This window comes from Dromaius novaehollandiae, chromosome 1 (genome assembly GCF_036370855.1).
Source record: "Dromaius novaehollandiae isolate bDroNov1 chromosome 1, bDroNov1.hap1, whole genome shotgun sequence".
Lineage (NCBI taxonomy): Eukaryota > Metazoa > Chordata > Aves > Casuariiformes > Dromaiidae > Dromaius > Dromaius novaehollandiae.
The window spans coordinates 89862553-89878754 of record NC_088098.1 but is presented as its reverse complement, the minus strand read 5'-3'; the positions used below and the strand labels follow the sequence as shown (position 1 = coordinate 89878754).

The window sequence follows — 16202 nt, the reverse complement described above, 5'->3', positions numbered from 1 at the left end:
TCACCAGAATACGTGACTCCATTACTCACTTCTTATCCTAAGAAGAAAGATTACACATGATTGTGGTTGCCTGCTGAGGTCTAAACAATTAAGATCCTTTATCTGGATTGGAGATCTATTTATGTTAAAATACCTAAGATGCTGGACTCATAACACTGTATTAACACAGGTATGAGACAATCACTTCACTCTAGCCAGTGACATAAAACACACAAATGGTTTGGGCTGTGCAGGACACTGAGTATGTGGGAAAAAGATGAACACAGCTTTATTAGTGACAATCTAAAATAGCTGCTAAGAGGTTTTAAAATAGGTGTAAGGCAGAAGCATGGAAGGGATGGGGCAGTGAGTAAGGGGTAAATGGATGAAAGAAGATCTGGGAAAAGGGACGGTCATGCCAAGTCACCTGCTGGATCCTGATCATTTGATATACATCATAGCAGGTGCGAGATATTCTTGAGCTATACACAACAGCAGTGTGGGTACAACCAAGGCACTGTGTTAAACTGGTGGCCCTTGTGCATGCAGCCACCACTGCTGATTAAAATAAAGAGAAGGATGCACCTAATTCCACACCACACCTACTCAGCAGGCTAATGGTGCCTGGAAGGGCTTAGGCCAATTCCCATTTGTCTAATTTATTATTCTCTCTGCCTATTCAACATAGCTTCCCTCTCTATTACCTTTAGGGAAACAGAAGCTACTATTCCAAACAAAAACAGCATGGAGGTATTTAAACAGAGCTAAAACTGAGAACACGTGATGGTCATATAGATGAACCACAAAACGGGGATACTGCAACTATTCTAACGCCAAGCATAGGAAAATCAAGAAATTTCAGGATTTTAGTTAAACAAAACTCAAAATGTGCTCTAACTTTAACTTGGCCCTGCTGGAATGCTACAAGAAGAAAAGCAGGTAAAAATACACGGGGGGGGAAATGCATGGTTATTTTACATAGCAATTTAATCTGGGACTGCAAATGCTAAAACACTGTAATCATGGTCAGATGGGTCTGCAGTCATTTTTCAGGGCTATTGATGGAGAACAGCACACAAATTGGGCCTTTAAGTGTTAGAAATATAACCATATGATGGCTATATAGATGATTTCAGTGCATTAAAACTAACTGTATTGAAATTAAAAGAGTTTATGGCAGGACAGAGTTAAGGGTGGTTGTATCAGACTAAATACTGCGACAACACAAACAGCTTGGAATACCTTTGGTCCTCATTTTCTTGAGGTTAAATGATCAAGACTAAAATAACAAAAATACAGACTCTTTAATTCGAAACGTGTTGAAAGCACTGTAATTTGATAGACAGACACATCAGAACTAGGCCTCCGGGGAAACATCCTTCACTTTGCAGATGGAAACAGTAAGACTGACCAGTGAAGTCACTTGTCAGGCCATGCAGCAAGTCAATTCAGTAGCGGATGGAAATTCCCTGGGATGAGTTTTCATGGCTCACAGGTGGATGAAGGCATGCAGATAGACTTAGCTGAGCCTAGAGCAGGAGCCAGAGCCTTGAACAAACTCCTCTCTCAATCTGCTAACACTGATCTACTGCTTGCTCATGTACTCTACTTTTCCTTAGTTCTTGTTCCCTTTATCTTCTTTCCCTCCTATCATAACAATATCTCATTTTTAATTTGTCCCCAAATCCTGACTGCCATTAGCTTCCATCCCACTGATGCACTGGAACTATGCATTCTCTCTTACTCCTGGAACATGAATTCACCTTCATAAGATTTCTCATATTAAGACTTGGTTTCTTCTTTGTAGAGTCTCAGGAGTGAAATGCACAAATACAGGTTAAGTCCTGACTAAGGCTTAGGCCACCTTACACCATACTGCACAATGTTCCTTTTTGATTAATTAAAGAGAGCTACTTTGGAAAGTTGCTTCCTCCAAATCAGAGACTTGTGTTACCATTACGTAGTGCAGTATCTTAGTCTAAATGGGTGCTCTTGGCTTCCCTTACTCTGTGACACTTTCAAGTCTCTTAAAGAAGCCATAGCATGAAAGAGAAAATAGCCCTAGCTTTTGGGGGGGGGGGGGGGGGCGGGGGTTTCTGCAGCTCCTTGGTAACAGAAGGGAGCCCAGATCTGATTACCCTAAAATAGCATCTGACTTTGGGAAAATAATTACAGCTTTCATTGTCAAAGGAGCAGAGAAAGACACTGGTGCTGTCATGAGCTGCATAACTCGGGCATGGGTTATGTGGTATGAATAATCTGAAACCTTATTTTCCCTAGTCAAAGTAAGTGTAAACTAATATCCTATTTCATATAGCCATCTAAAAATGTAGTGCACTAATGTTTGCAAATGCTGTGAGACCCTTTAGGAAATGGCCTGAAGAAAGGAAAAGCAAAGTATACATATTTTTATTTTTAATAAGTTTGACTAGTGCACCTAGCTGTCATTTTTGTGCCTGATTAGTGGCAATAGGCAGTTTCCCATTTAATTCCAGGCAGCTGCTAGAGAAGAGCTGCAGGCAGATGTAATCTGGAGACTGCAGAACTCAGCTCGATGTCAATTTCACACCAACATTTACTTTCCTCTACTCCTATTTATTATTAATCTGTATTTATATCTAACTCTAGCTCTTAGTCAGCCTCTGCCAGAGGCTTTAACCATTAGACGTAACTATAAGGATGGAAGGGGATGGAAGGGGATGGAAGGGGATGGAAGGGGATGGAAGGGGATGGAAGGGGATGGAAGGGGATGGAAGGGGATGGAAGGGGATGGAAGGGGATGGAAGGGGATGGAAGGGGATGGAAGGGGATGGAAGGGGATGGAAGGGGATGGAAGGGGATGGAAGGGGATGGAAGGGGATGGAAGGGGATGGAAGGGGATGGAAGGGGATGGAAGGAACTGCCATGAACTCAGCTTTTACCACTCCTTATAGTTCTGGGGAGATGAGAAATTATACAGAGCCTGGGATATTTAGAAAGCCAACAGCTGGCACAGCAGATCAGATCAGCAGGCCTCTTTGTCAAGTCTCCTGCATCTTTAGCACTAGATATGTGAAGGAAACTGCCCTCTCACAGTTCTTTCTTTCTAAGCGTGCATACTTGGTTCCTACTCTTTACAGGGCTTTATATGCCTTTTAAATTTCTATCCATCCCAATTCAACAATGGATGTTCTTGTATTTCATGTTTTCTGAACCCACTAAGCTCTCAGTTTCGGTATGATCATTTCACATTGAGTTCCAAACAAGCACTGTATAAAAATACACTTTCTCCATCAACTTTCAATGCATTGCCTTTTAACTTGATATAAGAACAAGGAGTTTCAATTTGGAAAAGATAAACGGGAGTACCTGACTGACTTTCTCTGTCCTCTCCAAAGTAAACATTTTTAATTAAAGCAGTAGAATTAATACCATTTGTTTTTCACTCATGATTTTTTGGGCTTCAAATCTTTTTCATCTCTTGCCTATTTCTCTTTTATCACTTCTGAGTAGAGTTGAACAGTGTGTTCCAGGTGAGACAACACCATTTATTTAATAATGGCATTCTGTATTTTCCAGACCATTCCTTATCCAGCTTTATATTTTGCTCACTTGTTTTTCCTTCACTTTACCGTAAATGAGAAGCCCACTCAGTATCATCTTCCTGCTGGAGGTAAGATTAATGTAATTCATTGCAAAGATTGTTCATAAATCTTCCAAAATGGAGAAAAAGACATCAAATATACATGCTATGCATTGTATAACATTTCCCACAGCAGTGTGGGAGGCACTGAATTTATTGCACACATCCCTCAGAAGTTCCCATATATCCAGAAGGCCTGCAAGCCTAAGAATGAGTCTAGATCTCAAATTAGATTTTGGAAATTCTTCCCCAAGTCCTTTCCAGCAGAAGTAGCTTCAGCAGTTTACCTGGCCAAAGCATGATTTCATTTTATTCTGCCTGACACAAGCATTATTGTCTTTAAGCATCCAATGGGAATGTTGTTAGAAAGTCGGAAAATCCATCTTCAACTTATTCTCAATGTTCAGTCATAATGAAGGCTCTTCAGTGTTCCTCCTCCAAACCTCTTCCTTTCTGTGAAGCCAGGAATCTAGAGATGGAAAAGATGTCACGTCAGAATCAACATGAGCTCCCTCCAGCCCTCATTAGTGTGTCTGTTACCAAGCCAACTGCAACAATGCCTTCCTCTTCCATGCAGGCTCCTGAATCAGGACTGAAGAAATGCTTCAGCCTGCTCCTAGAGGAGCACCATCTATTAAACAAGGTATAAAACTGGAACCTGGATCATTTGTGCTTCAGAGCTCTCCAAGGCTTTGGCAAGGGTTGCAACGGAAGTCTTAATTTCTTGGGCAAATGCTGCCCAAAGTCACTGTTTCTCCCAGTTTCAATTGCATACAAGAATCTTTCCTCCTCTTAACTTCTAAAACTATAAAATAGTGTTACCATGTTGTAATAAACAGCTGTTGAGACTTAATCCCTCCTACCCTGAGAGCAGCACTTCACTGGTAGTTGAAAGGACAGTTGGTGAAAAGCTTTAATAAAACCATCAGAAAAGAAAAGGCTGCAAACAATGCAAAGGATTATCACTTCTGTTTTTGCAGCCTATGTGCAGACACGGCTTACCTTGGGACAATCAGTGCTTACAAAGAAAATCTACTCCAAACCATCACGAGCTTCTCTGGCTTGATGGTATTTCAAATAGATTTGCAATGCAGTGCACCCATGAATCCCATAAAAGAAAGATATCCAATGATCTCTAATACTGTATTAGAGGGCTGTCCTACTGGTGGCACCATGAAACGATGTGATTACAGTCTAGAAATAACTTTTATATGTCTTAACTACACACAAGCAGAAATGACTCAGTAAACACATCCCAAAAGCAATTCCATGTTCCCATAGCAAATACAATATATTAAGGAGGAAGGTGTCAGCCAAGCACTACAGATCAAACAATTGCCCAGAGCCAGGAGAATATGGCCGCACATGGACAGCATGGCAAGAGAACGTAATTTACAATACAAAGTAGATTGCTCAGGTTACACACTTGACTGGTAAATCAAAAAAGCTAAAGAGCTTATCCAAAATGAAAATGCACTGAAGAAACACAATTTCTATATTAAAGATTAAATTAAAAATTAAAACTTAAGAGGATGGGGCCAGACTCACTTCACTGGTGCCCAGCAATAGGTTGAGAAGCAATGGGCACAAACTGAAACACAGGAAGTTCCATCTGAACCTAAGGAAAAACTTCTTTGCTGTGAGGGTGACAGAGCACTGGAACACATTGCCCAGAAAGGTTGTGGAGTCTCCATCCTTGGAGATATTCAAAAGCCATCTGGACAGGGTCCTGGGCAACCTGCTCTAGGTTATCTTGCTTGAATGGGGGGTGGGGGGGGAGGTAGACTAGACGATCTCTAAAGGTCCCTTCCAAACTCAACTGTTCTGTGATTCTGTAATTTAAATTTCATAAAAGCTTTCAGGCCCAAGACTTAAACAGATATGCATCACATTCATCAAAGAATTATTTTGTTCAACTCTAAAAAGCAATCATCCCTAGGGGAAAGCTAGGCAATTTCACACAACAGTTTGTCTGATCGAAATTGCTTTGGGAATTCAAAAAAGAAACATGTAATCATTATAACTCAAAAGTAGCAGGATACTATAGCAAAACACTTATCTCCTTTAGCACTTCTAATATTAAAGTCACTAATTAAGAGGAACTCTTATTTCTTTATTTTAGATCTGACTGATACCATAGCTGCAAGCAATTTAGAACTTATCATTCTCTTCATCCTGAAGAATTCTATAGTAAAAATGACCCCAAACATGAATGATGGAAGAGACCCATTGTAGAATACTCAGAAACACATTTATAAAATTTATATTAAATAGATCATTTCAAATAATAACATTAAGAGGTTATACTGAAATTTTCAGTTCCCACTTGGATTTTGCCTCTTTAAATGTGACTGTCCACTACTTAAGATCCATTTTAAGTTTTTGAGCTGTTGACAGTGAAGCAGATCAAAAAAGTCATCAGCAGGCTGTAATCTTTGGCACATGGCCATAAAGAATACAATCTTTGGTTAGTCACTAAAAGTGATCAAATAAGATAAATAAAAATCTTACATCATGAATCAAAGACAGCCAGCACACCAGCAGATTTCTGCATTAAGCTATTATCTCCATGAAAGTGGGACTTCCTTCTACTAGAATGTGGAGGTGGGATGGGGAGAAAAAGGCATCTTGCAGAATTGAAATAGGAAAAAGCAAATTTGTTTTTAAAAGGCAGAAGAAAATCCTCATGAAAAGTAAGCATTATGTAATCCCCGATTCATTTTTTTTCACTCTCCCTAAGGCACTTTCAGCACAGCTATATTTAGTTATACTTTTGATTGTATTTCAGTGATGCTATTCACTCTAATTTGCAAGCACCTTGCAATTATGATCAGCAGAACCTCACTATCCTCTGCAGGGTAGACTGTAGCTGGGAAAATGAGGGGCAAAGAAAGTTGAAGTGACTTGTCCAAACTAAGAGAGTCATTTTGCTAGTTCTTCACCAACTTTACTGAAACCAGGTAATTCAGCCATTCAGGAATGGAATACAACCAGTATCATACTGCCATTCTTCTGGTGGCTCCATTCGTTCTACAAAACCTATCTGCAGAAAACATAAAATGCTATGTCCGGCTGAGAAAACAGCCTTTAATTGACCTTCAATAGAGCATCTCTGGCCTAAATCTGCAATTGATCAGACTGAAGCTAAGAGATCAGAGAGACACACTATTTCCCCCTTTTATCTCAGTCTTGCAACTTCTACTGTGTTAGCGTTTTTAATTATTTCATTGCCAATCACAATTTCACTGACAGAAGTCAGCCATTTTTCTGTCCATACAAAGCAGCTGTGCTCCCACAGATTTAAAAAGTCAACTACCAGCATGAATTAGCATTTAAGTCACATGAAGCCCATATTTTAAACCAGACTCTATCAGCTGATACATTACACTGGGAGAAACAAAATAAAAAAGGAGGAAAACATAACAAACCTGATTGCCATCTCTTAAGAAGTATCTCTTCTCTATGACCTGGGAAAAACAATTAGAGAATGATCTTAGCAGGCACAACACATTCATAACTTCAGACTCCAATTAGCACTTCACACATGAGCACTGAAACTCATGGCTAAATGGGGGGAAGAGGGATCTGAATCCAAGCCTCCAGCTCAAGGCCTATTTTTCTTAAGTGCTAGGCTATAACATGTTAAAGGAGTTGACACCTCCAGCATTCTTAGTAAAGCTGAGTGTTATCTTCAATTTCTACATACTTATTGTAATTAGCCCCCTTTAGTAACAGAGATGATTGAGTGTCTTCCTACTGCATCAGAGCCAATGTTATTCCCACTTCTCTGTACAGGCAGGGTGATTCTGAGCACCAGCAAAAGCTCATACTTAGGGAATTCTGCAGGTGCCATAACAAGTTCAGTGGTTCTGAGGATCCCTGGGCATTAGGTAGTACTTCATGTAGTCTGACTTGCTCTGCAAGAATGACCCACACACACTCAGTGCTGAAGGATACCTGTAGAGGCAATCCTGTCAGCCTAGGAAACAAAAGTATTTTGCATCACTCTGTACAATCTGTTCCCTCCTCTAAAGGAAATTCATGACAAATTTCTTCTTTTCTAAAGCAGGACCTGTTACAGGAATGTGACCTGCCTCACTATGACCACTCAGTCCAGGAGATACAAAGTGGCTTAAACCAGAGCATTCCTTCTGTCATTTTCACAGTAAGCCTTGATATGCTCTCTTGTGTGGGAGGGAGAGTAACATATTTTTTCATTCCTGAGGTATGCTTTCACCAGGAATAACAGTGCTAACCATAGCTTTATAATGCCCTGCACTACTGCCTTAGCACACTGCAAATCCTCTGGCCTGCCAAAGGATTCCAAAAGTGTATGCACTGTCTTTGCGCATTTGTGAATTCTTTTTCATTGCTCTATGCAGATCAAGAATCAGATTTCCAAGCACAGAGTAATCTCTGGCCTCCCCATACATGCCTTGAACCAGCTAAAAAAGTGGAAAGTGAAAGAAGTAACTCTTTTTCCATGCTCAAAGCACAGACAGGGTTCAAGACATAGAACAGTAAAACATAACTTAAATGACTTGACTTACCTTATCAAAAAACCTGCTTAGCTTAACAGCATTAGATGAGCCTGCAGCTAGATAACGAGGATTGGTGCAATCCTAGAACATAAAAAAGACAACAACATACCAAGCACAAGGAAATCAACACAAGGAAGCCATACACAAGGAAATCAAACACTTTTCCCTGAAATACGCACATGTGATCAACTAAGGCAAATACAGTATATCTGCTTTGATCTCAGCTTCAAATTCATTTGAGAGAAAAACAGTGGTTTGCAAATAAAGAGGACCAAAGTGGTTGGGAAGGGATAACAAAGTGTTAGTCTTTTAAATTTAGATAAAGAGGAAGGTTTCCTTAGCCACAGAGTTTTGAAGGTGCGAAGTTTAAACACAAAATCTAATCCAAGTTCCTCGAGACAAACAGCAGCCAAATGGTTTTAGAGGTATAGCATCAGCAGACGATACAGATATAACCCTAGCCAGATACTAAGCAAGGTACTAGCCTGACCTGCAGAATAAAACTGACTTTTCTTGAAAGATGTAAAAGCAGCAACTTTCCTTAACATTGTCCTGCATCTCCAGCCTGGCCTGGAGGAGGGGCTCCTCACACTGGAGTGAAGGCCAGTTTTCCCCGCTGTGAAGCAACCTGAAAATCCAAGACTCCCCGCTATGGTCTCCACATTCACCTTTGGCCACCAGCTAGCTATACAGTCAACTAATGATTTTTACAGGCTGCATACAAGTTTGTGTGTGCATATAAGCATTCGCATAGCTTACACACACACACACCCCCACACACACACACAAACATGTATCAAAATAAATAACATGAGGTTTTGATGTTTCATTCAGATATAGTCTGTGTCAGAACGCAGAACAGGAAAGAGAAAATTTAACTTCCAGTCATCAATTCTAAACTCAGACCAGTTTACCCATCCTCTATATATCCCTATAATGAAACAAAGATTTTTGCTTCATCAAGCAAGGGGGACTGCAGATCAAAACATGTATAACTCCAGCATGTATAACTTCCAGCATTACTGAGAAATTGTCCAGAAACCTTTTTTTTTTTTTTTTTTTTTTTTTTTTTTTTTTACAAAGTCTTTGCCTACTGAAAATCAGTATCACTGCTACATAAATGAGAGATAACGTTGGTGGCAAAGATACTAACCAAATTTATCTCTTCAGCATTGAAATCCTCAGCCAGGAAAGCTGTTCTGGTCAAAACTTCATTCCGCTTAGTTTCTGGGATCTGATCCAGTTTAGTTCCTATTACCAGCAAAGGAATCTGGTTATCAGCAAACTGTTCACGGTCATAGTCACTGTTGAAGAAAACAAATACAATCCTGGATGGACTGATGGCCATATAAGTGGGCAGAGGGTACAGATCAGAGGGCTGGCATCTCTGAATATCAAGAGCTCCTAAAAATATTTTTAAGGAGGGACAAGGAAATAAACTGCCACTGTGAAACACTCTGTTTCCACATTATATCAAAGATGGTTGCAGTAATACTTTTGAGGTGTCAAGTTACTAATTCTTCCACATTCAAGTAAAGATAGCCACCGTAAGCTGAATTCCAGCAAGCCTTGATTCAGATATGAATAATTAGTAAAGATACCCTTGTATAAGATAAATAATACTGTAATAAAATATGTAATTGCAAATACAAGTGCCAACCATTCCCCTCAACTAGGATGCTAACTTGTCTTCCATTTTTACCAAAAGCAAGATTAACAGAAAGTAATTAACACTGAGAGCTTAGTCCAGCAATTGCAACAGACTAGGCATCTGTCCCTGACAGAAATGAAGCTTTCAAAAATTAGAAGAGTCATGAAGAGTCTTTATGTGGAGAAAACTGAAGCTCATGTAATGCAACACCTCTTCCTTTTCACGTGTTTCTTAAAAAGCACCAGTATACCAGCACAGACAGATAAACAGCTGTGATTTTTCCCCTTCAGAAAGCTACCCCCTTATTACTGCTCATGTGTGTGATTTATCAATGATCTGAAAACCTCCTTGCTTGTATGAATAACAGCAACATGAAAATATATCAGGAGATACTTGACAAGATGGTGGGAAGCTAATTATGACCACGATCTTTAATCAGATTTTTAAGCCAGACTGCTGGCTTAAATTTAAGCAAGCTTCCTTGCTCCTGGTGCAGTGATGGGAAGCCTCTTGGAACACAGACACGTTACACGACACTGCCTGTAAAATGGCTCTGCACATCTCAGAAAAAGACATATAAGTCTTTGGATATCAGGAAACTGACCAACTCTCGCACAGGCCTCAGACAAATACAGGACACAGTAAACAGCTTTTTGCTTAAACCACATTTGACCATGGCCAAACAATTTGGGAATCTAGAGGCAGAATGTCCCATGTGGAAAAAAAAGAAAATTTTTCTTTCATATCCCATTTTTTATTTTTTCCTTCTTAAGAGTCTACCCTTGTCTAATTTCCTGTGGATTTCAAGTAGCTTAGGGATGAATGAATACTTCCAAAACAGCCTGGAATCATTGTGTCTTACAGCACATGTATGTTTTTCACTCACCCATTTGTCACTAGAACTCCCGTTGGAGCGACATCTCTGTTGAGTGCTTCCAAAGACCAGCGATACAGATTCTGGGATGACTTCTTGTTGGTTAAATCATGCACTAAAATTATCCCTAAAGTAAAAGAGTAGGCAGCAAGATGCTATTTCATGATACACAGCTTTTCCTTTTCCTATCAAAATAGCACCTGCAGATTCCCAGGTATCTGGGAACTAAGAAAGCAAAATATAACTGGTTGAACTACAGTGACTGAGTTAAGGTGAAAATATCAGAATGCAACAGTTTTTTAAAGCTCCTTATCAGGAGTTGGACAAGAACTAAAGGAAAAAACCCAGGAAAGGAGGAAAAGAACCTCCATCTTAGGTTTTAATTTGCAACAGGCTGGCAGACATTCCTTAATTCTGTTTTAATCCTCCAGTAATCTAATCCTAATGATACTGCAACTCTGTATTAGCACAGCAGAGAATTCAGCCTTTCACTGTTCTACCTAGCTGATAAACACATAACTCTTTTCTTGTCACACAATCTAAGAAACAGAAAGGCTGCTTTTTTTATTTTGAAGGATTCAGAGAGCACTATTCCTGCATTTTCAAGAACTGATGCCTTGTACTTGCAAAGGTATCCAAAAGGGAAATAGGCTCTGATGAACTTTCACAGCCCACCAAATGGCTGGTAAGAACACAAACTAATAAGATTCCACGTATTTAAGATTAAGCTTCTAGCATTTTTCATTACCATGAGCCTTCAAAATGTAAATCTTGAGATAGGAAAACTGCCAGCCAGACTTTCTAGCTGTGCTGTTAACAGACACCCACTTCTGATAACCAGAGTTCCTACCTCAATTATCAACTCCTGCTAGCAAATATCTTCTATTTATTCACACCTTCTGCCACCTGTGGAATGCTCCCACTTCCTCCAGACTTTAAACTGTCACTTATTCAAGGATAAGATGGCATCATACCTCTTATCATTATCAGCATTTGTTCTCAACACACATTTCGCAGCCCACAGGTGTAGAAAATTTATTTCATTTAATCTTTCACTTTAGCTCCCAAAGATGCCGCCCACTGTACACACTAAAAGCAAATCACAATGCTACAAACACATTCTCCATTACCCCACATTATTCTGCACAGAGACTCCTTTGAGAGCTCTACCAGAAAATGAGCATTTCCCCAACATGTCACAACCATGTCACTCTTTCAAAGCATTTATCTCAGTACTAGCAGAAAAAGAGCAACTTGACCTTGTGTCCACGCCCAGTACAGAGAGAGAAAACCTGATACAAGAAAACCTGGCTTATGGGAACAGATTCAAAGGCACTGCTGCCTAACTTGTGAGAAACATTCTCCACTTCCAGGCATCCTCAGCCTAAATAACAGCCTCTCTCCCGTATTTACATTTTTGGTTGGTCAGTTTCCTTACCTGCCTCACTGAAAAGCTACACAAGGAGTTGGAACAGCAGAAAAGACTGTGTCAACATCAAGAAAGAGCAGGCAGGACCAAGGACTATTGAAGGAAATGTTCCTAATACATAAATGTCTGCAAACTACAGCCTTACTACCTATTCACTGTCCCGGACTATCACCATCTACAAAACGGATGCAGGCATATCAAAGCTGATGATCTGTGGTCCTATCAAGAGTGAATGATACCTAACCTTTCCAGCAACCAAGTCTCTCTGACAGTCTGCACAGATGCTGCTATAACCAAACTTTAACTGCCTTTTGATCTCAAACTTTTCAGATTACTGCAAGCCCAGAAAGGACAAGCAGTCAGGCAGAATTAATGCACTCCTTTTCTTGCATCAGGTCAAAGAGAGGCAATTTATGAGACAAGCTCTATTGAAGAAATTTATCTAATGAGAGAAACTAGAGGCTAACTACCAGAGACTACAATTTTTATATGTGAACTGGCTAATATCTTTTGTGCAATGGTAATAAAATAACTCAGTTTTCCTAATTTCATCTATTATCAGTCAGAAATAAAAGTTCAAAACTTCATCTCCTAATGTGCTGTTCTAGGACATTTCCAAGTCTGACCAACAGAAACTGGAATATTATGGATTTGGTGTCAAAAAGAAATCCACTTTTTACATATAGCAAAGCAGCTTGCTTTGAGGCCTCTGTTTTGAGCGTGCAATTCAACTCAACCTCATTTAGAGGGGTCTTGCTGAACAATACTAGCAAAAGGCACCTACGCACAATTTTTCTTCTGGGAAAAAGGAAGAAAAAACTAGTTAAATAATCAGAGCACAAATGTTTATTGTATGGCTTAACATTTTTAATTTAATTATTGAAAGGCCCTCAAATGATGATAACATGAAATGAGAATCAAATAGAACATCTGGGACTAAATTTTCTGAAGCAGTCATTAATCTGGGATTCTCTTATTTTCAGTGAACTGTCCTTGCATGTCTAACAGACAGTATCTAATAGTATCTAGATAGCATCTAACACCATACTGCATTTTAAATACTCTGTTTATAATCTCTTATATGCTACTTTATTGTTACAGATGAACTACTTACTAGACCTACAGATCAGTATTTCAAAAGAAGGGACGCCATCCTTTGAAAGGCATAAAAATCTATCTTTCTATTAACAGCAAGTTGCAAGATTCAATTATTAAAAATCACCTGCCAAATTAAGTGAACAGAGGGCAAGATGGTCATCAGATTATTGCAATTTTATGGAAGATCTGTTCTAACTTGCCAGGGTGGGATACAACTGTCAAAGTTCATGTAAGTGCTTTACGGGAAATAAACTTTTCCCTGGTGTAGGTTTTGGAACTGAACAGACAAGAAAATATAAATTAAGGCTTTACATTAGACCTGGAAAGGTGAAACCAGCTCTCACATCTACAAGTATAGTTGGAAGGGACACCACTGCAACTTCAAAGACTCCCTGTTGTGCTGGTTGCACACGGCCAGGATAGTGACACAAAGTAAAATGTTGGATGAAGCTCATTTGCATGGGCTTGCCTGAAATAGTTTTCCAGTTCAAAACTGAGTCCGTAAAATTCTGTTGCAGAATGGTTCAGTCCTTCCTGTATAAATGCACTGCAACCAGTACAGAGAACAATACAGCACTCAGCCAGACTCAAGGAATCCTGCCTCAAACCCAAGAGACAGCTGGTAGCAGAAAGTAATAAAAACACTTACTCCAAGCAAACTTACCATTCAGCAAGTTATAAAATACTGCTCGTGTGCTTTTCACACTAGTGGCACTACCCACTGAACCTCCAACATCCCACAGCTCAATATAGTAGGTCTTCTCTTCTGGAGTTCCTTCTTTGTAGTCATGAATCTGATGGAAAATTCAGACCATACATAATCACAGCATCAACTTGCAGGAGTTAATCCACACAACACTTAACCACTCAGCTGAAAGGACTACTGTATTTGGATAGAAATTTGTAAATTCCAACATTGACATCATTTCAAATCTCTCAAGTAGAAGAGGACTGACGGGACTGAGTCAGGCAGTGACCACAGTGGCCACAGCAGCTCCTACAAGGGATGAAGCTTGGTGAATCAGCAGGGAACATTCTTTCCTCTTAAACATTAGCAAACAATGACTCATGGAGTGCTTGGAAATAGTGTGCTCCTAAAGCAGGTGAAAAGATGAGGTTGTGATTTCTTGCAGTTGTTAAAACTCACATGACAGTACTGCATAACTGAGAATATTAGCACGGGTGACTACACTAGATTCAGACTACACTAGACTCAGACTGACCACATCTTTTTAGTCTCCAAATTCTCCCTGACATCTCAAGTGAATTGATCAAAAAGCAATTTTCCTCCCAGGATTTGCTCTGTAGTTTTGCTCCACAGTCAAATAAGATTCAATGTTTCTTTCCCAAAGTTTTGGAAATACAATTTGGCATTCTTTGAGATGAAACTCATAGACAATAGGACAGGATTTTTCCTAACCTATAGCAAAGCATTTTAGGAAGAATGTAGCATACAACAATGAAGGAAGGAAGCAAGCATTTATCACTGTCCCATAAGGACTGCAGGTAGGCCAAAAACTACCAGATGCAATGAGTAGACCGCAACAGAAGCAATCCCACAGTCATGCTCGATATTCTTAAATTAAACAAACAGCAAAATCTGTTCTCCAATGTTTGGCTGACAATTTAATTGTGCGATGACTGTTTGTCGGGGAAGTTTAGTTTAAGTTCTGCATACTCTGCTTTAAATGGGCTACTCAAAAACTTACACCACTTTAGTGGTCACTGCAGTAAGGAGGCTCTCTCTATGAGCAACAAGAATCTTGGCTTTAGATAGCAATCTTCTAAAATCACAATTTGCTCACAAAAGTGCTCTGCACATATTTGATACTTTTTGTCCTAACAGATGAAAGTTTTCAGCAAAATAAAACACTGAAAGACACATCTTTCTGGGGGGCAAAGTAATGAAAAGAAAAAATTAACTAAAGATTGGAATCAAGGTCCAAAAAGCTCTTCTTGCTATTTAAAGTTCTTGCTATTTAAGCTTAGTTCACATCCCTTAGAATAATGAAAATCTGAATCAGCCCATCTGAGATTTGAGCTTGGAACAAAAAGCACTACCCACAACACTGGAAACAAGGTAGTTCTCTTCTTTTGCATTTCAAGTTTTGTGTACCAAAAAAACCCCCAAAACCTCAGAATATCACCTACTCGAACATCCACTGAGCAGCCCACTGTCCAAGATGGGTTCCCCAACACCTGGTTTTGGCATAAGAGGTGAACTAGCGAAGACTTTCCAACACCTGCAAATGCACACAGAGGACAACACCCGATCAGTGGACGTGCCTGGGATAAAAGCAGCTAAAAAGGCTGCGAGATGATTGACAGAAGCACACGTTTGTGTAACGGACGCCCAGAGCACCGCGGCCCCTCCTGACTGTAGCGCAAGTCCGAGGCCGCCGCGCCAGGCGGCCATTAACAACCAACGGTCAGTGCCCAACGGCCGCAGCATAGAGCCGGGGGGAGACGGAAGAGCAAAGCGTCAAAACTCAGTGGGGCCGCTGGCACTGCTCGTCTGCGGGGTCATGGCCGGACCGGGACCCCAGCGGGCGGAGCCACACGGGTTTCTCGTCGGGGCAGCGACGGCGATGGGCGTGAGGGCAGTGCGAGGCAGCAGCTTCCCCGCGCACGCGCCGCCCGTCACCGGGGTGGTGATAGGGGGTGGGGGGGTGGGGGCCCCTACCCCCGACGAAGTGGCCCAGGGGGCGCGGTTCCCCCCCCGCCCTCTACTGTGCGCGCGCGTATTGAGCGGGGAGCAGGGAGGGACACTCACCGGAATCGCCTAGCACCAGCACCTTGACTCTGTCCAAAGCAGCCATCTTACTCTACCTAGCAACAGGCCTTGAGCGAACCACCCTCTCTCGGCACCGCCAATCATAACTCACGCTCCCTCCAGTTTTCTCATTCCATTGGCTGCCTGCCCGAGGTACTAGGACCTCCTGGAGCTCTGTGATTGGCTTCTTCCCCTGTCGCTCAGCTCTCTCAGAGCGGGATTAGTACCGATTTCT

At 40.7% G+C, this 16202-nt stretch overlaps 1 protein-coding gene across 1 annotated transcript; it reads right to left on the bottom strand.

The window, feature by feature from the left end:
• Positions 1-1264: 1264 nt before the first annotated feature.
• On the bottom strand, positions 1265-16112 carry RABL3 (RAB, member of RAS oncogene family like 3). The gene is made up of 8 exons (XM_026103437.2): positions 15968-16112; positions 15346-15437; positions 13859-13988; positions 10680-10794; positions 9296-9446; positions 8152-8223; positions 7030-7068; positions 1265-4070 (listed from the first exon to the last, which is right to left on the bottom strand). The coding sequence occupies exons 1-8, from the start codon at positions 16011-16013 to the stop codon at positions 4005-4007; spliced, it is 711 nt and encodes a 236-aa protein (XP_025959222.1). The 5' UTR covers positions 16014-16112; the 3' UTR covers positions 1265-4004.
• Between the last annotated feature and the right edge of the window lie 90 nt (positions 16113-16202).